This window comes from Aedes albopictus, chromosome 3 (genome assembly GCF_035046485.1).
Source record: "Aedes albopictus strain Foshan chromosome 3, AalbF5, whole genome shotgun sequence".
In the NCBI taxonomy this organism is placed as follows: Eukaryota; Metazoa; Arthropoda; class Insecta; order Diptera; family Culicidae; genus Aedes; species Aedes albopictus.
In genome coordinates, this window is record NC_085138.1 from 339,573,806 (window position 1) to 339,600,531 (window position 26,726).

Below are 26,726 nucleotides of genomic sequence, written 5' to 3' on the forward strand. Positions count from 1 at the left end.
GCGATTGGTGGTCGGTGAGTGTTAGCTTCATGAGCGTAGCCAGGTTTAAATGAATAAATTTGTTTAAAAATAGTTATTTATGTAACGAGTTGCAAAAAGTTGATTTTTTCAGCAAGAGTCGTACATTTATCCAACGAGGCTTGCCGAGTTGGATAAATACGAAGAGTGCTGAAAGAATCGAGTTTTGCAACGAGTTCCATACAAAATTTTATGCAATGATTTATTCATGATGCAACTCATTTGAGTTGCATAATATCCATAATGCAACTCAAATGCAGCCAAAATCCTTTCAGAAACACCCCAATGCTACTGAAAGTGCATCGGGATCCTGATGACATTTTGTTTTTGAAGCGGTGCGATAACTGCAAAAATGTTGCACTTTCCGGACTTGCAGTTAAAAAGCATTGCACTGTATACTGCATACAGCATTACTGTATAATAGTTATTGCTTCAACCTCTCCATACCCATGAAATTGAACCAATTTCATACCATTTGATTTAAAATTTTGTACAATAAAAAATGGCGTACACTATCTAGCAGTATACAATAATAAGTAAAAATTGCATAATAGGATCCCCAGCCCAACCCAAATCGTCTTACACCCTGTATAGCAACTTGCACAATCATCTGCTTCCAGAAAATATATGATTTACCGTTCAGATATTAAGTTCCTGGAAGAATCATGAGAAGAATTCCTGTCGGCATTGGACAAAATCCTGAAGAAATTCATGGAGGAGGCCTGTCTGGAATCTCTGAAGGATGTTCTAAGGAAATCCTGGAACAAAGCAATCTTCTTCTTAATATTCTCTTGGTGTACGTCTCCACTGGGACAAAGCCTACTTCTCAGCTCAGTGTTCAATAAAAACTCTGAGCGCTCCCTCTGCCAATGACCATTTTCCATGTGTATATCGTGTGGCAGTCACGAAGATACTCTATGCTTCTAGTTTAGGAAATATACTGGATGAACGCTTGGAAGAATTGCTAGTTGATTGTTAGGAGAAATTGTGGGAGTAGATCTTAAAAAAGCTCTTAAAATATTCTCAAATGAATTCCTCAAAGGATTTCTTAGAAAAAACCCTAGTGAAATTCTGGCGAAAACTCCAGTACGGATTCCTTGCTATATTGAGAAAACTTATAATAGAATTCTGGGAAAATTCTAAAAGATCTTCCGGAGGAGCTTCTATATAGTTGCCGAATTTTCGGAATTCAATAAAGCCACAGACAAACAGACTAGTACTGAAATCGCAATCATCGCACGATTTAACAATCATTTTGTAAATAAAGTGTGGTTCGCATGTGTCATGGTGACGCTACTGTGCCTACATCACCTCTCAATCAGAGCTACAGAAATCAACATGTGGGAAATTTATTCGCAGTACTCCCGAAACATTTTTTTTTTCAAAGAAATGCAGGGGGTGTTCGCAAGCGAAATTCTTAAAGAGTTTTTGAAGAAACTTGAAAAAAAAATCTCAAGGAATTGCAGGAACAATTTTTGGAGAAAAGGTAAGGACAAACGTTTGGAAGATCGTGAAGAATTTAAATTCTTTGAATTCTCAAAGATTTTTTGAAGAAACTTTTAAAAAAATTCTCAAGATATTGCTGGAAGAATTTATAGAGAAAAGGTAAGGACAAACGTTTGGAAAATGGTGAAGAATTTCTACAATTCCTGAATGAAAATCTGGAAAAAGTCGTTTCCCTTCCTTGCAACTTCCACAGCACAGTATAGGGGAACTGGAGGTAAGATGCTCAGCCATTAACAACTTCACAAAACACACTCCTTAGACATCAATAGAAGCATCAACATGTTTTCTTACAAATAGAAGAATGCATTAACCAGTTTTATGTTTTACTTTTCAGAAATTCAAACTTTCAAAAAAAAGCTTTATTATCAGCATTTTAGTTTTGAAACGCGGTAGGAGTGCCTGTACTAACGCGAAAGTCTGTGTCCGCAATATCGGTACACATAAATACGGCTCCATAGAAAAAAATCTACTCAGTCACTGAGTATGGCTTTTTCCAGATGTCCCGGAACTCCTGTAGGGATTCCTTCTGGGATCTCTTCAGGGATTTCGGCAAGGGATTGCTCCTGAAAGGATTCTTTGAGGTATTCTAATCGGGTTTTCCTTCAGGAATTCCTGCTGAAATTCTTCAAAGATTCCTTCCGGGATTTCCTAAAGGATTCCTTCAGGCAATCTGCTGATGGGATTCTTTGAAGAATTCATCCCGAGTTTCTTCTATGGATTTCTTCTATGATTCTTTCAGGGATTCCTGCTCCGCTTCCAGCCGGGATTTCCGTCATGATTCCTCAAAGGTACGGGTTCCCAACCGGTGGTCCGCGGTCCCCTGGGGGCCGTGAACCAGACATGGGCAAAACACCAAACCGTGCTGCACCGGTGGCGTGTTTGCCCGTAAACACACCACCGTGTGTGTTCATATCACCACCTTCGTTCAGCTTCTACTGATGAACACGCAGTGCGACTGACGAAACACTCGTGTCGGTGTTATAACTTGAGCCTCCGTTTCGGCTCCGTGTTTTAGTTTTGGTTGGACACGGAGGCCGAGTGTTTCCGATTGTATGAAACACCAAAGCAGTGAGCTCGGCCACAGTGCCTGGTAGCTTGGCTGCATCAGAGCCACTGAGTCAGAAGGGACAAGAAAGACACAAAAGGAGCCGCCAAGTACTTCACTCTCGTCGTCGACCAACAGCATTTGCAGCTGGTGTTGGAGAATGAACGGCACCGAGCGCTTGAACTCGCACGAGTGTTTTGCATAATCGGAAACACTCGGGCTCCGTGTTACCCGAAGCGTCAAACACCGTGCCCAGTGCCTGAGCACCGCCACCGACACCGGTGTTGAGCCAGACACGGTGCGTGTTCGTTCTGAAACACAGAGAGCTAGGTGGTGGCTTGGCACCCACGGTGGTGTGTTTGAGCATCGACTCCTCGTGCAGTGCAGTGTTTGGACATGTCTGCCGTGAACCAGTCCAAAAATGTTAAATTTTTATTATATTTTGTGCAAATTATACCAATTTTTATATTTGTATACCGCCACTCCCAAAAACCACAATTTGAGGAAGAAATTTTCAGTATAAAACGCCTTCAGAAGAAAAAATTTCGGCCCCGCCGCTATTTTTCAGCTACGACTCAAATTGGGCGCCGTCCACAAATTACGTAACGCTCTAGGGGAGGGGGGAATACGGCCGAGCGTTACGGCCCATACAAAAATTTTATGATTTTCATACAAAATAGCGTTACGGAGGGGGGAGGGGGGTCAAAAAATCTCGATTTTAGCGTTACGTAATAAATGGATGCTGCCTTGAATGTACATGACATCATTGTTTACGTAATGTGAGTGTTAAATAAAAAAACGTATCATTGATCGTCGAAAATCCCTCCCACAGTAAATTTCTGGCTACGTCACTGTACCCAAAAAAACTCGGTTTCGTTAATATATTTTTTTTATTTCTAAAAATTTTCATTGGGCCGCAGATGTTTTGATAATTCTTAAAGGGGGTCGCCACCTCAAAAAGGTTGGGAACCCCTGCTCTAAGGATTCCATCAGGATATTAGAATATTAGAACAGAGCTTGTGCTAGAGCTAATGCAAAAGAGAGAGTAAGCGAAACAGAGAGATATGTATATGTTTTTGTTTGTCGATACATACCTCTCTATTAAACCATGTCATCTGGCAATTTTCTTATTCCTCTTGAGAAGTTATCCTCTCTTTCACTTATTATAGATACATCGTATTTATACGGATCAGAATACAACGAGAGTATAAAAGTTGTGCCTAAATCGAGCTACAAAAAATGAGCAAATGTTGAGAACCCACATTGAAGAATTCTTTAGGGAACTGCACCATGGAATTTATTCGTGAAATTATGTTTATTTTACTGAAACATGACTGTTGATACAGGTTGGACTCGATTATCCGGAGTATTTTTATCGAGAAAATAAAAGTGTTTTATATTCGGAATTCCATTTTACAATCAATCTTAGTTTAAGTTGATATATTTTGGCATCATATACAATTTTTTTTAATGATGAAAATCTCAACTTCTGAATAAGTCTGTGGATCAATAAGCTGCGCTGATGAATTTTTGAATACGTTTCCTGAAAAAAATATAATGAAATTTTACAAGGTTGGGAAACATCTTAACCATAGAAGGGTGTTGGGGTCAATCTAAACCAGACAGGCTCGCTGAATGTGGACTACGCCGTCGTGGTGTGCCTAGCCCAACATCTTAGGAGGGTCAAGCTTCGAAACAATACGATTAAATTCTGGAATTATGCCGATGCATAGAAAGCATGCGACCAATAGGTTCACCCTGACTCCCCCTGCCTACGTGCATGGTTCTTTAAATTGGTTTACATATAGGCACAGACAAACAGACGTAACACTTGCGAAATTTCCATCGACCACGCTTTTAACGATCATTTTAAATTTTCATAGTTGTGGCTTTCACAACCAGAGGCGCGCGCATCATTTTTCTATGCGTTTGACGTTTCACACTAGCGCCTTCTGTTGACGATATGGCACAACACAGTGATTCGTGCAACTTTTCCACCAGGTGATGGTAGTGTGAACTGGGCAATGGATTTCCATAAAAATCGTTCAAGGTGTTACGTCTGTTTGTCTGTGATATAGGTATGGGCAGTAAAAGTAGCGGGATGTGTAGATATGCTTCATGAGTCATTTCATTTTGTCGCGGAGCATACACGCAAGCAAAGGTGATATGTATAAACTGTCTGCTCGACTGATAGCATCTTCAAAGTGTTTTTTTTTTTCAGATAGTTTTACGTGGCTTCAGTATGAAGCGGTGTCTGATATGTTTTTTTTGTATTTTTGCTCTAGAGAATCAGGTTGGCTGGAAATTTATTCAAAACAGATGTGCACCTATTTAGAAGTTCATATAATTTCAAATCGGATTGGATACAGTATTCCATGAATTCTGAAGAATATTTTTTTCAGTTTAAATTTTTAACGAAGTTTACTGATTTACTGAATGATTATCCAGGAATGGTTGACAACTTACAGCAAAAACTAGCAAAAACCCAACATTAGCGGTGTTTTGAAATGTTGGTACCGCCATAAGATATCAATTAGTGATAGAATGACTCGCACTACAATACATTTATTCCGTTCCGTGTAAAACTACCATTAGTCATACTGCGCGTAGATAACAATTGTGAACACGCTCAGGCAAAACTATTGAGTGTGCACACGAACAACGTACTAACGTTTTTACTACTTTTCTCACTGAAAAGTATGAGAAACAGATAACCGGTGCTCAGCCTGAGCTGCGACGGCCAATTAGGAGAGTATCATATCATTCCCCTCTGGTGGACTGAATGGGACCACTCAGCAAAGCAAACATTCGGCTCACCCACACTTTGACCGCGTTCAACAAGACCTTGTCCAAATATTGAATCACATGATAACACACCATCATCAACCGGCGGAGTGCGGAGACAGAGACCGGACGACCGACTGGCGATGCGCCGGGTCCGAAAGTGTAGCTCACCAAGCCTGTTATCAGCTGGTTCTTTTTCGGTTACTTGTATCATTAGACGTAATGAAAGGTTGTGACATTGCTGCAAAAATGAATTTTAGAAAGAAGCTTCAAATCAAGTCACGCCAATATATTTAACAATTAACTCGTCAAATCTTGACTATGTTTGTTTTTTTTTCGTTGTATATAATCTATGTATAATATTTTCTATATATGTACATGTAAAGTTTACAGAGGGCGAGTGATTGCCTCATCACTCGTCAACGTTGACCAGAATGCCTTGCAGGAGCCAATCTCGCTTAAAATATTTATTTTATGACACTTTACACCGAAGTACATTCGTGTCAGGATGGTTTAAAATTGAAAAATGAAAGTTTGCAAAAGGTTATTTGATAGCCGACACCACTGCAATTAGTTTGTTGCTTACTAACTGGACCCTCCAATTCTCCTTTTTTATAATGCAACGTCCCAATAAGGACAAAGCTTAAGGGTTTTAACAGCTTATGAGCTTGTCCGCAGCTTATGAGGTGAGAGCTTCCTCTGGCAATGACTATTTGCCATTTGTATGTCGAGTGGCAGGAAAGAAGATACTCTATGTCCAAGGAAGTTGAGGTAATTATAGATGTGTTTTTTTTTTCGAGCAGGTTACTCCATCACATAGAACTCTTCTCTCAGAAAAGAAACTATTGTATCCCGGTGAAGGCAAGTCGGTAGAAGCACTGGGCGTATTAGAATGAATTACAGGGAGTCCTCTATTGGTTATCCCTTGCTTATAAAAATATCAAACAGAAATAAAAAATGAACTACTGGCAGAGGTCAGAGGAAAATTCACGAAAGATTACCAATAAACCAGCCTGGAGAAATTTTCTGTAGGTTATGAGTGCGTGTAGAAAAAAAATCACTGGAAAAATAGTAGGATGGAGAATTTGAAACAGGATCCTTGGGCTTGGGCCCTTTTCGTAAAACTCCATGAAAAAGTCCTGAACGTAATTTTTGAAGTAATAACTAACGAAATAATGGAAGTCATAGATAAATCTCATAAATGATTCATGGATAGACTATGGAAAAACGTGGACTTTTTATATAATGCTCAAATTTAGTAGGTATAAAGGATATGTAGAAATTTTTACCCCAATAAGTTCCCAAATGAACCTAAAAACTTGCTTATATAATTTTCAGAACTTAGGGGAAACCATCAGTCATTTCTAAAAAGATACCGAGCTAAAAGGTAGAGCTTACTAGTTTATTTTTTTAAATTATATCTGAAGTTTCAACGGAAATTGGAATCAAAAGTTCCTCCAAAAATGCTAAGTCGTTCATAGATTTTTATCCTAGAAATTATGAAAAATCCCGACATGACATTAATAAAAGAGCATTGGCGTAGACATATTTCATTTTGCACGTAGCTAATCGATCAATTATTTACTTATTTATTTTTTCGTTTTATTTTAGCTTTGTGTTAGGGCAACTTCATTGGTGTAGCTTTTGGAAATTGCTCCCGCCATTCCATCTAGGGATTCCTCTAGAAATTCGGTCTCGGGATTTCACCAAGAATCCCTGCAGAACTCCTAGAAGGAACCCCAGAAGGATACTCACAGGCGACTCCTAGAGGATATCTAGAAAGATAAAAAAAACTAAAGAATTGTACAAGGATCTCCTGGCAGAATTTCAAAAACCAGCTTCTAGAGCATTTCTGGAACAACTTTTGAAGGAATTCCATAAATTTACAAAAGAAACCCCTAGAGAACCATAACTAACTTTAAAGAGGGTTTTTAGAAAGAATCCTTTGGGGATTTCCAGAAGCAAGCTGTAGAAAATTTCCTTAAACAACAGCTGGGTATTTCCTGAAGAAACTCCAGGAGGATTCACAGAATAAAATTATGGAATATTCGCAGAAGGGACTCATGGAGGAAAACCAGCAGGAAATCCTAGAGAAATTCCAAAGACACTTCTGGCATGCAGCTGAGGTTCTTGATGGAACTTAAGAACGACGTCATCGATGCTTTTCATAAGAAACTTCGATTTCCTGGAAGAATGCCAGAAGGGACTCTTTGAAGAATCTCAAAAGAAACTCCTGATAGAAACCCAGAAAAAAATGAAGAAATCCCTTGAAGACCTTCTGGGGAGAACCCCAGATGGGGCTCCTGGACGAAAATCAAGACGATCTCGGGAATAAATTCCAGAAACAATTGTAATTTATGTGGAACAATTATCATTGTTTTCTCTGGAAATTTATAAAATTTGTGTGGTGATTTCACCAAGAATGTAAAACTATAGGCCTCTTGATTAGTACAGGAAAATTGTTTATCAAAACGCAGTTAACATTTTAACCGCCATATTAGCCATTTCATGTTATGACTATCGGGCGCGCAATGAATTGTTAGTCATTCCTTTGGCTTTCATTGTCACAAGTTTGAAATATTTTCTATCCATTCTTATTTTGTAATGTTGGCATATAGACAAAACATTAGTCATCTGTTTCATAAAGGAAGCTAGAAACAGTGCCTTTAAATTCTAGTACTTTTTCCTGCCGAACCCTGTAGAAACTCCAGGTGGAGTTTGAAAAAAGATATCTAGAATTATAAAATAAGATACTCATGAGAAAATCCCATAAACTTCCTAGTAAAGGAATCTTGGAGGAATCTCAGAAGAAACTCAAGTAATACTTCCTGGTGAAAATTTAATGAAAATTCCAGAGAAACACCTACAGAATTGCCTGAGGAGCTCCTGGAAAGATTTCAAGAGGAACTTCAGCGAGAACCCTAGAAGAAACTTAAACGCCAAAGCAGGAGAAGAGGAATGCCGATGTTCCATATAAAATTCCAAGAAATTAAAGAAAATTCAAGAAAAAATTGAAGAAGCGAAAATCTTGCGAGCCAATATAAACTGGTTGGAAACAACGTTGACCACTTTCTGGACATTTTTTGCAGGCATTTTAGTGATATTGGTTATTTCAAATATGCATTATTTTGAAATTTTTCAGCATAAAACATCAAATCAAGATTTCTAGAGATTCCTCCTAGGGTTTACTTAAAAAAATTGCCCAGAGCTGTAGAAGACCACAGGATTCGTGGACTGAACATTGGTAGTTTGGATGGACATGTTTATTCTATAATAGCGGTCCGTATGGGTACCGTGACGAGATTTCCTAGAGGAATTTTATGTCGTTTTTGTTTTTGTGGCGGTGCTACACCGCTCCGTGCTACACTTTTCACTACAAAAACGAACATTTTCGGTGCAGTTGCATTGGTGTGCGTGAATAAAAACCAAAATATTTACAACTTTGCAAACGTTGATTGGTGGACACGGTGTACACCCGCTACACTCTCGAATTTTTGAGTGCTGCACTATCTTGAGCGGTGCAGAAAAAGTGCTACACCGGTGCAGCACGAAAATCAAAAACGAACACTTTCGGTGCAAAAGTGCTACACCGGTGTAGCTACACTGCAAAAACGAAAACGACATTAGAAACATGCTTGTAGAGATATCCTAAAAGAACTTGTGGTGGAATTATTAGCGCTCATAGAGAAAACTCCGATACAATCACTTAAGCAATCCTAGAAGATTACATTCTTACAGGAATCCTGAAGGAATCGCTGTAAACACTTTTGGAGGAATACAAGAGTAATATGTGGGTAATTAAAAAAAAACCTTTGCAGGAGTTCAAATAAGAGATCTCGAGGAAAGCATCTCAAAATATCGTCAAGGATAACTAAGCAGAATCATACATGATTACCTAGAGGAATTTCAGAGGATACGCATTGAGGAATCCTAAGCAGAATTCCTAGAGATTATAACTTACAAATATCTCGAATATTGAGTAAAGGAACCTCCAATCATTGAGGAATCTACAAATAATCAACTATTTTACGATTTCCAAGAGAATCTAACAAGATGTAATCCCAGAAATATGTTTTGAAGAATTCCAGAAGTAACCCCTCTGAGGAATCCCTAAAGAAATGCAATGAGATATACTAAAAGTATCCCAGAAGAATTTCCTACAGAAATCCCAGTAGGAATCACCGAAGAAACTCTTGAAATATTTCACGGAGAACTCCAGAAAAAATACTCTGGAAGTGCCGAATGTTTGGGATGAAGGAATTCCCGGACAAATCTGGGCAATGGATGACAAGCCTAAAGAGCTTTTTTTTGCTAGAGGATGTAATCATTACATTGTAATGAAACCACACTAAGGTAAAGAATATCAACGGGAATGTGAAGCATACGTGAAGAAAAATGGAAAAAGAAGTTATTTTGGCTGAAGCACATCTCGGCACGAGCATGTAGCACAGACAAACAGACACATTACTTAGAAGAAAATTGCTTCAAAAACATCGTTTGGCATCTCAGTAGCACCCTCTATAATGCTCAATCCGAAGCATTCATTTGCAGGTGTTGTTTCCCTCGGCTCGATGTAACAATTTTGCAGGTGACGACTCCCCCGAGGCGTCATCCATTCATAAAACATGAATGAAGGTTCATGATTGAGTCATTTTATGTAAACATTGATCGGCGTCGCGTTTATTTCTCTCCAAAATTGAGAGGTGACGGTGGCACAGCAGCGCCACCATGACACTTGCGAGCACAGTCCGAACCACACTATATTTTCAAAATGACCGTTAAATCGTGCGATGATTTCGATTTGAGTAGTATGTCTGTTTGTCTGTGCATGTAGTAAGAATCGCAAGGATTTAAAATTCCCTGAGTTTCCTAGATTTTTCCAGGGGATTTTTTTTTCAAAATTTGGGCAAATTTAATTAAATTTATATATTTTTCAAAAAACTATTCAAAAACATCCTCAAAAAACTCATAGAAATTCCACCAAATAGCTAAATTCTTCCAAGAACTTTTTTAGCAATACTCGCTCTAAAACTGGGTTATGAATATTTATAGACGTTTTCCAGAGTCAATTGTAAGAAATTGCTTTGACATTTTCACCGAAAATTTCTTTAAAAAAAACGAAAATGATTGTCTGTTCTCTGTGATATTGATGCAGTAATTTGGAGCCTTCGAAATTTTATCCATAATTCTTCCTCGAATCCCTTTCGGGATTACTCCTTGAATTTCTACAGCAATGCATTCTTTAAATACTTTGACAGTTTCTAATAGAATTCTTCTCAGAATTTATGAAACTTTTTTTTCTGGATTTTTGTTTTTCTCTTTCTTCAGTTCACCAGTTTCGAACTAGTGTTTTTTTTACGTTTTTGCTCTCATGATAGTTTCTTTCGAGATGTTTTATGCTCTTTTGGGATTTCTAAGAGTTAGTCCTGGGATTTTTACCAGAGTTCGTCTCAGGATTTATGCAGGAGTTTTTCACGGGGTTTCTGCTGGAGTACCTACTTCTGAAAGTGTTCCCGATATTCTTCCTGAGCTTCTCACTGAATTCCTCCCGGAGAGCCTTCCAAAACATATCCGAAGTGCTTTCAAGAGTTTCTCTTAGTGGATTTCTGGGATATCTTTCGCAGATCAATTTCTTTAAGAATTGATGCAAAATTCTTCCTGATAGCTTTGCGCTTTTTCTCTTGGATTTCCTCGCAGGATTTCACCCGTAGTTCCTCCAGGCATTTCTTCTAGAGGTTTTCAGAATTGCTCTTTGAATTTCCTTAAAATATTTCCTCCCGGGATTACTTCACCTCTCAGAACTTTTCCCCGAATTGGCCCGGATTTCCTCCGAAGTTCCTCTCAAGATTTCTCTAGTATGTCCTTGCGGAGTTTCTCACGAGACCTGAATTCCTTCCTATATTTCTCCAGAAGTTTTTTTACACGCAATGTCAAGTTTGTTTTTCGGATCTTCCAACGGATAGACTGTTTGTCTAGACTTCAGACATGAGAATGTTTATTACTTTCAAAAAATATCTTCCATGGTTCCTATCAGAAGACACTTGAAGTACCGATATATAAAAGCGCTATGTACAACGATCACCAATCAGCGATCGTTGTTCATGCGAAAGCGAGAGAGACAGAGTCCCTCAAAACTGCATGACTTTACCACAGCTGGTAACAGCGTGGTTCAATAAATTTGTAATGCGACACTTTTCGTTTGTCGCCAAGAGTGCGAGACATTGAACTGAAGGTTCAATATCGGCTTGAATTTACCTTCTCAGCATGATTCCACTGGTGTGGTCTGCTGGAAATGTATGATCGAAAGGAATGTGAATAACATGTGCGCTGCGCTATCACAAGAGACACTCCGAGAAAGACTCTTGGAAAATCTCTGCAGGAGCTCCACAAGCAGCTGCCTATTAAAGAAATCCTAAAAGAAGCATCCACAATCTCGGGACAATTTCTGGTAGGGATTCCGGGAAGAGTTCTAGGAATAATCCCGAGAAAATCTGTAAAAACATTAATCACAGGTGGAACGCTGCAAGAAATCCGGTATATAACTACGAGAAAAAGCTCTCAAGGTAATCGCGGGAAGAGCTCCATGAGAAATATCAGCAATAGCTCCTGTAGAAATCCCAAAAGCCACATGTTGAACTCCAAAAGAAATCCAGCGAGAAATCCAGGATCGATAGAAGCTCACGGTTTTGCAGGAACTTTGGAAAAAATTCTGGGAGCAAGAATAAATAGTAGTATTTAGTAAGTAAATAGAATCCGTTTTTAAGTAAAACAGACTGGATCAACATATCGCAGTCGTAAATACTTTTAAGACATTTTTTATTCATAAATTATTGTTCTAAGCTCGTCACAAACAGTAGCAGCGAGATAGGTGAAGAGGGTCTGCTTTGTTTAAAAAAAAACGAGTGGGTGTTAAGAGCACAGAAAAAAATAAGATTTTAAAGGGAATATTCAGTGCTTTGGCATTATGATTTTTTTGCATTTTACAGCAGAACTATTGAATCTTGTACATCTTAAGAACAATTGTTCTTCTTGTCATAAAACCCCTACTGGAATACCCCAGCTTATAGCAGTTGTTGGTTTCGTAGCTTAAATCATAACTTCCAACATCTGATTAACAAGTATGTCATAACTCATACTGCCCGAATTGGCTACGTTTCCGCTGCCTTTCCACTTTAATTTCCAGAGCTTGATCTCTTAAAAATCTCCAAGAAATTTTTGGGAGAATTCCTGGAGAAATTTCCCGAGAAATTACGGGACGTTATCTTCAAGAGATTCGTAAGTAGTTTTTGCAAAAACCTTTACAGGAACTCCGGATAAATCCCTTAAGTATTTTCTGAAACATTTTTTACTGCAATCTCCGAAGAAAACCCTATAGGGTACCCTGGAGAAACTGCTGGATCAATTCCTGAAAAATCATTGAAGGAATTACTACAGTAGACGTTCGCTTGGTGCAAACGGTTTAACTGCAATGCTTTTTAAGTGCAAGTCCGCTAAGTACAACAATTTTGCAATTATCGCACCGCTATCCGTCAAAATCAAATGTCAACAGTGATGCGATGTATTTTGCATGCACTTTTGTTGCAGTGCGATGTATTCTGAATGCATATTGGCTGCATTCTGCAGCGACTGACAGTTCTTTGGCGTCTGTCAGTTGTTGCAGTTATCGAATTTCATTCGGTAAGTGAAACGTAAACATGTTGCACTTATCGAACGTCTACTGTATTGCATTCTTTGAAGAAATCTATATTAGAATATCAGAGAAAATTCCTTTAGAAATCCAGGGAAGAATTCCTGGAAAAAGTACTATGGAAATATCTGGAGCAGTTCCAGGAGGAATCACAGCAGAAATAGGTAGATAAACCCTGGAAAAATCCCAAGATATACTCCCGGGACATTCATAGAGGATGCCCAATTGAAAAATCTAATAGAGGAATCCTAGAGAAATCAAATCTATTTGGCAATTCATATATACCGTGACCGGCCCTTATTCTGCGCAGCCCCTAATTCGGCGCACTTTCTCGAATATACCACAAAATCACGGACGTTAGTTCAATATTAGCTTCAACTATATTTTTTGAATATTGTTTCAATAGTAATGAAAAAGTTTGTGAAGAATAATTTTTCAAATCAACGACCATTATTTTGTAGAAGAATAAAATTATGTTACAAGTACTGGAAATTGCCTGAAATCTGTGTCCGTTAGCGAAGCTGCTAAAAAGTTGCCTTATGAGCTGAAGCATTTTGCGACATAAATAATGAAGAGAATGTCTGCTTTTCCATGCGCATCCTGTACTGCTGTCTTCGAGGAATCAGAATCAGCAAAAAACAATTGAGTTTTCTTCCTCTTTTCTTAATCTTCTTGTTCTTCTTAGGTGCGCAGAATTAGGAACCGATATTAAATGGTGGTCCTAATTCTGCGCAGACATTTCAAGACTAAGTTTTGAACATATATTTGATAAACAAACATCATATAAATTCCACCATAGTTATTACTAGGATATTCTATGTTTCTAGCAATCCGGTAATGTAATTAAGTCTTATTAAGTTAGTTTATAAACTTTGAAGGCTAATTTACTATTCTTGCATTATTGATCTGATAGTTCGACCGGACTAACCACTTGTTTTAAACATTTGCTATCAACCTCGGGAGAAATTTTATGTATTAATGCAAGCATTCGGCCCACATAGCCGAGGCGGTAAACGCACGGGTATTCAGCATGACCATGCTGAGGGTGACGGGTTCGATTCCCGGTCGGTCCAGGATCTTTTCATAAAGGAAATTTCCTTGACTTCCTTGGGCATAGAGTATCTTCGTGCCTGCCACACGATATACGCATGCAAAATGGTCATTGGCAGAGGAAGCTCTCGGTTAATAACTGTGGAAGTGCTCATAGAACACTAAGCTGAGAAGCAGGCTTTGTCCCAGTGAGGACGTTACGCCAAGAAGAAGAAGAAGAAGCAAGCATTCGTCAAATGCGACATATGATGTGAGTTTACATGGAATTTTCTTAAACAGAGGAATCCCTGGAGTTGGAAAAGAATGAAGTCTCAGTTTGCAAACAAAGATTGTGCCACCTTGTCATGGTGAAAAAGTTTATATTGCCTTTAGAAATGAACGTAAATTTTACTAATATGTACATATGCGGATAACTAAAAAGCTTTACATAGTAGTTTTCGATAATGCTACAAAATCCTTTTGTGTATTATGATTTAAATTCCCTTTGCTTATTAATCAAAGTAGGTAGTATCAATGTTGGGGACATGCAAAGTTCCAATATGGTCGTAATGTCGTATAAAAGTTGAAAATGAAGAATTCAATTGAATTTCATCTATGAATCATGTTCTCATTACAATATGTTATCTTTTTAGAGTTTTTCCCATGTGCGCAGAATTAGGAACATCAGTGCGCAGAATAAGGAACATTCCAAAAAAGGGTGCGCAGAATTAGGAACAAAGACATACTTTAGAATTTTCATGATTTTACATATAAAGTAAGTGTTTAGTATGAGAATTATATTTTTCCCTGATTTACAAAGCCGATAACTATGCGCGGTCAAAAATTCAGCCAAATCGGTTCGATTTGGAATTTATTACAGCTGATTGAAATTGAAAAAGTCTTAGGTGCGCAGAATATGGGCCCTCCACGGTACACTCCCGTGCAAAAGTTTGGGGTCACCCCCTCAAAAACATGGAAAAATTTTCGGTCATATCTCAGTCATCTTTCATTTAATCCACTCGTTCTTAGACTCTTTCGAAAGATAAAGAGTTAGATTTGATTCGTAGGTACTTTTTACAAATTTCATATGAAATTTTTAGTATGAAAAGTTTACCTAAACTTACATGTTTTTCCTAAATCTGTACGAAATATTGTTTTCCGTGTAGTTCAAAATTGGGTCGACCAAATTTCAAAATTAAAGTTGCATTAGAACCCTATTTCTATCCTCTTTGAGAGCCATTCATTAGATTTTAGCGGAAAAATTCATAACATAATTTAAATGATCGAGTTAGGTTTACAAGTCACCGTGCAAAAGTTTGGGGTCACCCCTTAGTATGCTGCATCGTGCAAAAGTTTGGGGTCACCTTCCAAATGAAGTCTGAGTCGGATTTTTATTCAAATCGTCATTGTTTTTGGTGCAACTCCAATTCCTTCTTTGATATTTGAATGGCAAGACACAAAAATGGTTATGAAATGTTCATAAACTAAGTTCTAGACTAATTTAAGGTAGAAACGGTATATAAAATCCATACTAAATCAGCTAAGTTCGTTATATAAAGTGCGAAAGAGGATAGAAGTGAGATAAAAATGACTAATTCGTGAACTCTACCCTATATAACAGTAAGTGTTAAAACCACAAATATACCATTACAGTAGACGTTCGGTCGGTGCAAACGGTTTAACTGCAATGCTTTTTAACTGCAAGTCCGGTAAGTGCAACAAATTTGCAGTTATCGCACCGGCAAACGTCAAAATGGTACGCCATGTTAGCCCTAATGAACAGTCGAATGAATTTTTCGTTCATTTTACGTCAATTGACGGCTTGTTGACACTGTCAGGCGTTGCAGTTATCGAATTTTCGTTCGCTAAGTGAAACGTAAACATGTTGCAGTTATCGAACGTCTACTGTACCCCAAAATCCATAACAACGAATGACATTTCTCGGAATGTACTATTACATTCGAGATTTTGGGTTTTGGTGCAAAGCAAAGAGATTATTTTTTGATATGGCATATTTATTAAAATAAAATATGTAACATTGCTGAAACTTATGGATTTTAGGGTAATGGTATGTTTGTGGTTATAACACTTACAGTTATATAGGGTAGAGTTCACGAATTAGTCATTTTTATCTCACTTCTATCCTCTTTCGCACTTTATATAACGAACTTAGCTGGCTTAGTATGGATTTTATATATCGTTTTCTACCTTAAATTAGTCTAGAGCATAGTTTATGATCATTTCATAACCATTTTTGTGTCTTGCCATTCAAATATCAAAGAAGGAATTGGAGTTGCATCAAAAACAATGACGATTTGAATAAAAATCCGACTCAGACTTCATTTGGAAGGTGACCCCAAACTTTTGCACGATGCAGCATACTAAGGGGTGACCCCAAACTTTTGCACGGTGACTTGTAAACCTAACTCGATCATTTAAATTATGTTATGAATTTTTTCGCTAAATTTGGTCGACCCAATTTTGAACTACACGGAAAACAATATTTCGTACAGATTTAGGAAAAACATGTAAGTAAGTTTAGGTAAATCTTCCATACTAAAAATTTCATATGAAATTTGTGAAAAGTACCTACGAATCAAATCTAACTCTTTATCTTTCGAAAGAGTCTAAGAACGAGTGGATTAAATGAAAGATGACTAAGATATGACCGAAAAACATTTCCATGTTTTCGAGGGGGTGACCCCAAACTTTTGCACGGGAGTGTAACTAATAACAGAAGGCATTTATAGATGAACATTTTAAGAAATTCGTAGAAGCGTCCCTGAAGGAATCCGAAGAGGAATACCTGAAAAAAATTGCAGAAATATCTACAGAATTCTCAAGAGGAGTGCGTGTAGAAATTACTGGATAAAGTCCTCCATGAATACCAGCGTGGATTTCTGGAGGAATCTCAGCAGGAGTTCCTGGAAAAACCCCAAGAAAAGCTTCTGGAGGAATCACAGGATGATGCAAGGAAAAATCTTAAAGGAAAACATCTGAGTGGATCGTTACAGAATCCCCGGAAAAATGTCCCACGAAATTCTTGGAAAAACACCAGCAAAAACACCCATTAGAAACGAAGGAGAAATTCTTGAAGGAATCATCGCTATAATTTCAGGAGGAATCCTACCACGAGCTCCTTAAAGGTTTCCAATGGATAAATCGCGACAGCGACAAGCAGGAAATCAACAACATAAATCTTATCATAACTTTCTGAAGCAATCCCAACAAGTAAACCTGGAGGAATCCCAGAGATGCCGGAAAGAAGAAGTGCATTGGAAGACTTGTACTCACATCAATGTTAATTGTTTGTGCAGTTCCGGAGGAAATTAAGAACAATAGTCTTTAATGCATGTAGGTAGCCACCATCCTAGCTTGAGTCTTCTTCTGAAACCACTCAACAGTGAAGATCAATTTCATTCCCACACTGATTTTTACATACCGCTGTATGAAGGGCTAAAAGGAGATGTGGCGGATCCGCAAGTAGAGACACTTACGTGAAATCCGCGGGTTTAAGAGAATCTACTTCCAACAGTATCATCCAACAATGTGGATAATGAAATTTTCAATACTTGTTGTTCTCCTTTTTTACTTCAAAAAAGTTGATAAAATCGGGGGATGACACAATTGGGACCTCACTGTATATCTTAGGATTTCCATTAGAATTTTCTCATGTGGTTTTTCATAAGTCAAGTCTTAGGGATTTCCAAGCCTCCGTGTATAAAAACCGTACGACGGCTATGAAATCATAAACAAATAAAAATAACTGATAAATGAGATGTAAACTATTAAAAACATACGTGCAGTATCCTTAGTCCTCAGCGTACGTAAACAACACTAATTTATCATTGAATATTTCAAAACATTAAAAATTCAACAAAAATGATACACACTAGAAAGGTAAAAACATCGATACGTGGATTACTCATTCTTTTTTGCAATGTTATCTTTCTGCCGAACCTAATTCCAATGGCTTCAATTGCCAGTAAATTTCTGGCAATAAATTATCAACTGCGGCGATGCCGGGAGACAAAAAAAATCACTGCTCGGATTCCACCCGTCGAATCCGATAATGGGCAGATATGGGGTCGCTCCCTCTTATCAATCTAAATGGACTTACCTCGACGCGCCTCAAGGCCCCCGGTGAAGAAGCGGGCGTTTTAAGAATCCAGTCCCTTCGCCTTCCTCTTGATCCGGGCATACGGTCCGATGGCCGGATCCGTAATGAAGTCGTATAAGACCCTGGTCCAGCTGGTGTGCTGTGGGATGGTGTCGTAGAATTCCGGAGCGATCCGTTTCACCTCGGGGAGATACCGACCGGGGACGGCCGGGAAGTCGTGATGTTCGTTGTGGTACCCAACGTTGAAGGTAATCCAATTCAGGGGACCGTAGTAGGAGTACGTTTCAAATCCCTTAGCGAACATGTAGTGCTCGGAGATGAAGTGTCCTGCGACCGGGTGGAGGCCCATGGCTAGGAGGGATCCCACTACGAGGTAGATCATCACTTTCCAGCCGAAGAAGTACACCACGATGGTGTTGAAAATGAGCTGGATGATGGCGTTGACGATTTCCAGCTTCTGCGGGGGCTTCGGATTGACGATCAGCGGCCGGAAAATATAGAACAGCGGCTGCAGGCAAACCCAAATGAACTTTCCGAGGGTGTTGCAGAACAGCTTTGCTTCCAGCAGGGTCGGTAAATCGGTGTCAATCACTTCGTCTCCCTGGTACCGATGGTGCTCGAGGTGGTACTTCTTGAAGCTTACCGACATCGGCAGTCCGATCGGGAGATTGCAGAAGAATCCAAACAGCCGGTTCGCCATTGGCCTCGCATGTCCGAAGGCGAGATTGTGAGCGATCTCGTGACAAGCAAGCTCCAGCGAATGATTGATGACACCGCCGAAAAAGTACGCCACCAGGAAAATCATCTTCCACGACTGGTCCTTCATCACGAACAGCATCGCAAACTGCATCAGCACCATGGAACCGGCCACCCACTTGAACCTCGGATCATGCCCGAACAGCTTCTTAATCTGAGGGTACTTCTCCAGAATAATCTTCCTCCGGCTGGCGTGCGGTTCCTCGGTGTAACTCCACTCGAAGTCCGTCCTGGACACGTGCTGTCCCATTTTGTGAGTCCCCTTGATTCCCCTGAGAACAAAACTAAATCGAAACCCGGATTTCACTATACGGACACTTTTGGGAACGGAGAAGTAAAAGCGCACCACCCCTCGTCGCTGACTACCGATCCTATTCGCGAACACCTACCAGAGGCGCGTAACGACACTGCAGCGGTTTCTCTTCACCCGAAACCCGAAAAAATAAAAATTTGCCGGACGGCACAACACGACGGCTACTAGCTGACCGCTGCGCTGCGGCGGTGGAGGGACTACTACTAATGCACCACTGATTGACAAACGAACGCAGCAACGTCTTGAAATTATTCAATCCGTCCGACTGAGAAGCGATGATAAAAACACTGGCTGAACTTGAAGTCACGTAGCGCGCAACGACTGGGGAACTGGGAACAGAACGCCGACGACAAAAGCCGAACCACGACGCGCAACACAAACAACGGTACCGGATCGGAACGGCTACAAACACAACGGTTATGATGGTAGTGGAGTGACAGCTGAAGGAAAATGAATGAAAGAATGTGAAGCGTAAAAGAGAATGAATGAAGAGATGACATGCAAAAAGGAAGGTGAAGGATGAACCTCTTGAGATGAACGCCTGGACGTATACAGGGACGTACGCAGGGATTCGGTCATCTCTTTTATTTGTTTATGGATATCTGATCTGAAAATTTGTATTTCGACACTGATTTTTCATTTGGGCCTAACTCAAGGCCTAACTGACATTTACGAGTTCTCTTTATCGATCCTCTCTCTGTGTTATCACAGAATATGTATTGAGTTTTCCAAAGATTTGTTGGTTGGAATGCGAAGAAGACGACTACATGTTGCTATAGAAACAAAAAGAATAATTATTTTGTTTGTTTTGATCAAGTTATTAACGAAAGAGAGAGTCGACGAAGAGAAATCGATCAAGTCAGTTAGGCCCTTATGAAAAATCATTGCCGATTTATTAGGCCGTATGAATAAAGTTGAGTGAATACTCTTTCACAATCTATGTAAAGCCATGGAGCAAATCTCTGTGAAACTTCACAGAGATCTGAATAAAAAGTATTTATTCAGCTTTATTCATATGGCCAATTAAACACAGTGCCGATTGGTTCGTTAGATTCGTTAGGCTGTCTCACTGGTTGGGGCAAAACCCAACTAAAGAACACTGTCAGTATCAAAATCGATGTCAAAATGAATTTGACGTCTGACCGCTGTCGCATCGCAGCTCCTTAGGGTAACGGTCGAATTTTGGACCCCTAGAGGACATTACTTTGAATTTAAGCTAAAATCAAACAGATACAGAGTATGTTACGCATAGTGATGATGTTGGTATGACCGGAAAAGCCTCCACTGTCCGTCAAAATATCCACTAGGCCATTTATGGCTGAAATTTGATGAAAATAACTGATTTTTGAAGCATTAGTTTTCACTGTTTTGGTCACCCACAATGTATTTTGGGCTCTCTTAAGTATATATAGACACCCGGCGTTTAAACCCGCTTGAAACTATTTTCGAAGAATCTGCCACTTGGATATGCTGGATCACATTCTAATTACTTGATAGACAAAGGCTGATTAGACGATCTTTGCGTATTAAATGCTAGAATGATAAACGTTTTTGTTTATATCTGCAAGTTTCCCCTGCCCCACATTCTCTTTTCGTAAACATGCCGCGACACTCGCTCGGATGACGAGATTAACAAAAAATAATTTCAAGACAAATAATGATATTTCCAGTGAGGAAATGATTGCTGCTCGTGCAGAACAATCCGATTTAGCGATTGAATCTAAAACTTTTCGTAATCCTTCATTAAATCTGTGAAAGTTATGATAATCTAGGGGCGGGACAGCTTGTAATACCTGTGCTAATACTCGCTAATAAATATTAGATTTCTATAATCCTCATCCAAAATTGGAACGAAATTTTTGTAGTATGTCATGACTTTTCCAACTGCAAAACCAAATTGACAGTCATGAATGTAGGCCTTTGGGGTAGGTAGTTGAAACACCAGTGAAACAAGTACTAGTTGCTTTTCGATTTATTGTTTCGCATTTCTATAATACAGAAACACTATAAAGCAACTATACGGGCTCAAAGTAGTGTCATACAGTGAGTGTACGAGTTTCAGGAGCCCGTATCTTGCTACTATAGGCAAACCACAGACAAAAAGACGTAACACTTGCGAAATTTCCATCGACCACGCTTTTAACGATCATTTTAAATTTTCATAGTCGTGGCTTTCACAACCAGAGGCGCGCGCATCGTTTTTCTATGCGTTTGACGTTTCACACTAGCGCCTTCTGTTGACGATATGGCACAACACAGTGATTCGTGCAACTTTTCCACCAGGTGATGGTAGTGTGAACTGGGCGATGGATTTTCATGAAAATCGTTCAAGGTGTTACGTCTGTTTGTCTGTGGGCAAACCTTCTACAATAGGTGCATTTCACAAGCTTCACCTGATTCAGAAGCTCAAAGAATGGCTTTTGTACTAGTGCCAGATTTCTGGAAAACAATAGGAATGTGAATAGCTTAAGCTGGTTACAATGGTTCCTAGAAAACCATTGAGTGGGTCGGAAACTAATGTCGTTTTCGTTTTTGCGGTGGTGCTACGGTGCTACACCGGTGTAGCATTTTTGCACCGAAAACGTTCGTTTTTTATTTTCGTGCTACACCGGTGCAGCACTTTTTCTGCACCGCGCATGATAGTGTAGCACTCAAAAAAATCGGGAGTGAATCTGGTGCACACCGTGTCCACCAATCAGCGTTTGCAAAGATGTCAATATTTTGATGTTTATACACGCAACTGCACTGAAAATGTTCGTTTATTCAGCGAAAAGTGTAGCACGAAGCGGTGTAGCATCGCTGCAAAAACGAAAACGACATAAATGTCGATCCACACGTGAAAAGTGCTGTACAAGCACTGCAAATATCAGCCCCTCCCGTTCCTCCCAGGCGCACCTCCATTCACTCATGCAAAATTGTTCTAGTAACATTTAGACTCGCATTTTAGAGGATAGTCAGCTCAATCTGTTGGTAGGAAAAGATTACAAAAATAACTGTAAACATGCCCAGCAAAGACGGAAGTGGCCGAAGCCTAAAACCACCACAACGTTCTCTTGACATGGCGGTCTAGAAATGTCCAGTACAGTATAGCCATCCACACAATAGTTTGCTATTAATTCACAATTTATTGTATCACATTGAGATATTTCTGCCATCTGTTTGCAATTCGGATGCTCGCCAGTTTTCTGTTGCACACATTGTACAGCACATGTCAGAGTTTTTTTTATCATGGCTTGCTTGTTGAAAATTTTCTCCAAGGCGGTATATTTCAGGATTAGTATTTCCTAATACCGCTAATACTACTAATTTTTATCAAAGCTGCCCCGTTCCTAGGATAATACAACTCAGGGGGTCCAAATCATATTGGTTACCCTACAGAACGTTCGTGCCAATACGTGAGTGTTTCGTGACGAATTTCTCGTTACTTGCGTGTGTCTCAAGGGGAATGACATATCCTTTTCTAACCGGAAAATCTGAATTTTTCCGTTCCTAACAATCGCTTATCGCTGCTAATTGAGCAGCAGTTTGACGGGTCTAACGGATAGCAAAAGAAATGTCATTCCCCCTGGTGTGTCTAGCTAGAGCATTCTGATCAATTGTTAGTTATTGGGTTATTTGAGTATCTAGATTATTTCATAAACGGAATCTCTTCAGGAATTTCCGTCCAAAAATTAGTCGAAATCCAAAATCCATTCTATCCACGGAAATTAAAACGTAAAAAATCATGCAATGCTCAGAAAAATGAGCTCCTTCGATTAGGATATAGAAAACAGCAATATTTTATTCACCAAACAACCCAATTAATGCCGGGGAACTCGAGAGACTGTTTTTCGACAGCTTTGTCATCTTAGACATGGGGTGTTTTCTAAAACCTGTTGAACTCTAAACTGACCGAAAAATGAATACCAATCAAACTGAATGTCGAATTTTGTTTAGGTGGCAGTGAGAGCATAGCCTCAATGGCGACGTTACAAGCACCTAACCCGACGTCTCCACTAGACAGAAATGTCTTGCCATTTTGCTGGACAGATGTGTCATGACAGAAATGTTCTCTCGCTGTTTGCATGGAAAGCAGCGATATTGATCATTTCTGTTACGTTTTCTCTTTCTGGCAGCAACATGGCAAGACATTTCTGTCTAGTGGAGACGTAGGGTAAAGTAACGTGGTACTCTAGGAGTACGTGCGCATGATTTCCAGCCCCTAACCTCCAAGAGATTGAGGAGGAGACGAGGGAGGAGGTTGGCCGGTTGAAAAAACAACAAAGCCGCTGGAGCAGATCAACTACCAAGCGAGCCTCTACACTGAAATAAATTTTGTTGTTGTTTCCACCGAATCCATGGTAAAATTAAGAACTGTACCAACAATTTTCAACCGAATGCAAAATTCTGTTAATTGTACTGAAACATTGTCAATATTACCATGCGTGAAGTACCATTGACTAAAAACATTCTTGATGTTACTATTTTGACATTGTATTTTTGACCATGTTTATCTAAGACGCGCAACATTCAAGTCTACATGGTCGAAATTACAATGCCCAAATAGTAGAACCAAGAATGTTTTTAGTCAACAGTAATACACGCATGGTAATATTGACAATGTTTCAGTACAATTAACAGAATTTTGCATTCGGTTGAAAATTGTTGGTACAGTTCTTAATTCTACCATGGATTCGGTGGAAACGACAACAAAATTTATTTCAGTGTAAGCCTCTAAAATACGGTGGAGAAGCACTGGTGAGAGCACTACACTGGCACAGACAAACAGACATATTACTTAGAAGAAAATTGCTTCAAAAACATCGTTTGGCATCTCACTAACACCCTCTATAGTGCTCAATCCGAAGCATTCATTTACAGGTGTTGTTTCCCTCGGCTCGATGTAACAATTTAGCAGGTGACGACTCCCCCGTGGCGTTATCCATTCATAAAACATGAATGAAGGTTCATGATTAGGTCATTTTATGTAAACATTGATCGGCGTCGCGTTCATTTCTCTCGAAAATTGAGAGGTGATGTAGGCACAGCAGCGCCATCATGACACATGCGAGCACAGTCCGAACCACACTTTATTTTCAAAATGACCGTTAAATCGTGCGATGATTGCGAATTGAGTAGTATGTCTGTTTGTCTGTGGTAGAAGTTGTTAAGAGTCGACCCCGCTGTGGTGTCAAAATTCGCGGCCCGAGTGAACTTTCAGCGGCCGGTGCACTCGTCTATTGAGGTTAAATCACAAACAGACATACTACTCAAATCGAAATCATCGCACGATTTAACGGTCATTTTGAAAATATAGTGTGGTTCGGACTGTGCTCGCAAGTGTCATGGTGGCGCTGATGTGCCACCGTCACCTCTCAGTTTTGGAGAGAAATGAACGCGACGCCGATCAATGTTTACATAAAATGACTCAATCATGAACCTTCATTCATGTTTTATGAATGGATGACGCCTCGGGGGAGTCGTCGCCTGCAAAATTGTTACATCGAGCCGAGGGAAACAACACCTGCAAATGAATGCTTCGGATTGAGCATTATAGAGGGTACTAGTGAGATGCCAAACGATGTTTTTGAAGCAATTTTCTTCTAAGTAATGTGTCTGTTAGTCTGTGGTTAAATTTCGATGCAAAACTCTATTGTGAGCCAACCGTGCAGGAAGAACTGTCAAAGTGTGAGCCAAACGAACATGTTTATCATTTGTAGGAATGCGTCGTTTGATCGGTATTGTAATCAGAACTATAGTCACAGACAAACAGACATACCACTTAGAAGAAAATTGCTTCAAAAACATCGTTTGGCATCTCACTAGCACCCTCTATAATGCTCAATCCGAAGCATTCATTTTCAGGTGTTGTTTCCCTCGGCTCAATGTAAAAATTTTGCAGGTGACGACTCCCCCGTGGCGTCATCCATTCATAAAACATGAATGAAGGTTCATGATTGAGTCATTTTATGTAAACATTGATCGGCGTCGCGTTCATTTGTCTGCAAAATAGAATTCTGCAAGGTGACGTCACGAATGAACGTTCGGTTCATTCTCGTTCGTCCCTTCCTTTTCCCTCTCACGCGAATTTTGACATTTTCCGGTGGTTTGTTTTGATTCCCATTCGTTGCCGTTCTTTTCTCTCTCGGAGCGAAAATTGAGGTTAAATTTCGATGCAAAATTCTATTGAGGCACAGTAGCGCCACCATGACACATGCGAGCACAGTCCGAACCACACTATATTTTCGAAATGACCGTTAAATCGTGCGATGATTCCGATTTGAGTAGTATGTCTGTTTGTCTGTGCTATAGTTGTCTGTTTATATTGCTGACTGCACCCCAAATTGGACTGACACAATAGTGTGCACACACCTTCAAAGTGTGATTGCAGCGCAGGGACACGTCGGATCGAGTTGAGGTCTTCGGTGCACTTATTCCTTGTAAATGGAGGAATAAGTGCACCGAAGACGTCGAGACGATCCGAGGCAAATGTGCACTTTTATCACACTTTTTAGGCGTACCAAAAAAGTGTGATAGTCCAATTTGGGATGTAGTCTGCAATATGTGCTGGTGATGTAGTAATGTTGGATTTTGAAAACCCCTAATAAACCAACACCACAGACAAACAGACATACTACTCAAATCGAAATCATCGCACGATTTAACGGTCATTTTGAAAATATAGTGTGGTTCGGACTGTGCTCGCAAGTGTCATGGTGGCGCTGCTGTACCACCGTCACCTCTCAATTTTGGAGAGAAATGAACGCGACGCCAATCAATGTTTACATAAAATGACTCAATCATGAACCTTCATTCATGTTTTATGAATGGATGACGCTTCGGGGGAGTCGTCACCTGCAAAATTGTTACATCGAGCCGAGGGAAACAACACCTACAAATGAATGCTTCGGATTGAGCATTATAGAGGGTGCTAGTGAGATGCCAAACGATGTTTTTGAAGCAATTTTCTTCTAAATAATATGTCTGTTTGTCTGTGTTTGAATGTTTATCGCAAGAGACATTCATAGAAAAACTTCAGGAAAACTGCAAGAACTCCTGGAGCAACTAAGGTAAGGATTTCGACTCGGATTTCGAGAAAATATCCGGGCATAATTCCGATAAAATCTGCTAAAAATAATCTTATGTGGATCACTGATATAAATGCGGAACACAACTACGAGAAAAAGCCTTGAAAAAGCTTTGATATACATCACGGGAAGAACCGAGGGAAGAACTTCATGAGAAGTGTCAGCAAAAGCTCCAGCAGAAATTCCAAAAAGCACTCAAAAAAACTTAGGAGACAGCTTGGGGTAAGACACTGTGCTGGAGAGTACGTTTTCCTTCGCAGAGTTGCTCAGAATTTCTCCGGATTGCTCCCGTTTCTATTTTGGTATTGCTCGATTTATCGAAAAATCAAAACAACATTGCCCGATATCTCGCTTTTCTTGCAGTTTTAGGGGTGTTTTTCAACAAATTTCGTCGATTATTG

General features: G+C 39.6%; 2 protein-coding genes across 3 annotated transcripts in view; one reads left to right on the forward strand and one right to left on the reverse strand.

The window, feature by feature from the left end:
• The window catches only part of LOC109424709 (sphingolipid delta(4)-desaturase DES1), a 429,300-nt gene extending 409,719 nt beyond the window's left edge, over positions 1-19,581 (reverse strand). The window contains exons 1-2 of one of the 2 annotated variants that reach the window (XM_019699864.3): positions 19,292-19,581; positions 18,190-19,229 (exon numbers count right to left, since the gene is read on the reverse strand). In XM_019699864.3, the coding sequence (XP_019555409.1) occupies positions 18,230-19,195 (966 nt within the window). In that variant the 5' untranslated portion in view covers positions 19,196-19,229; positions 19,292-19,581 and the 3' untranslated portion in view covers positions 18,190-18,229. The remainder of the gene's footprint in view (positions 1-18,189; positions 19,230-19,291) is intronic. The other variant, XM_062843106.1, reaches the window with a different exon arrangement.
• The window catches only part of LOC134284301 (calcium/manganese antiporter SLC30A10-like), a 365,099-nt gene that overhangs the window by 141,973 nt on the left and 196,400 nt on the right, over positions 1-26,726 (forward strand). The gene's annotated exons all lie outside the window — the stretch shown is intronic.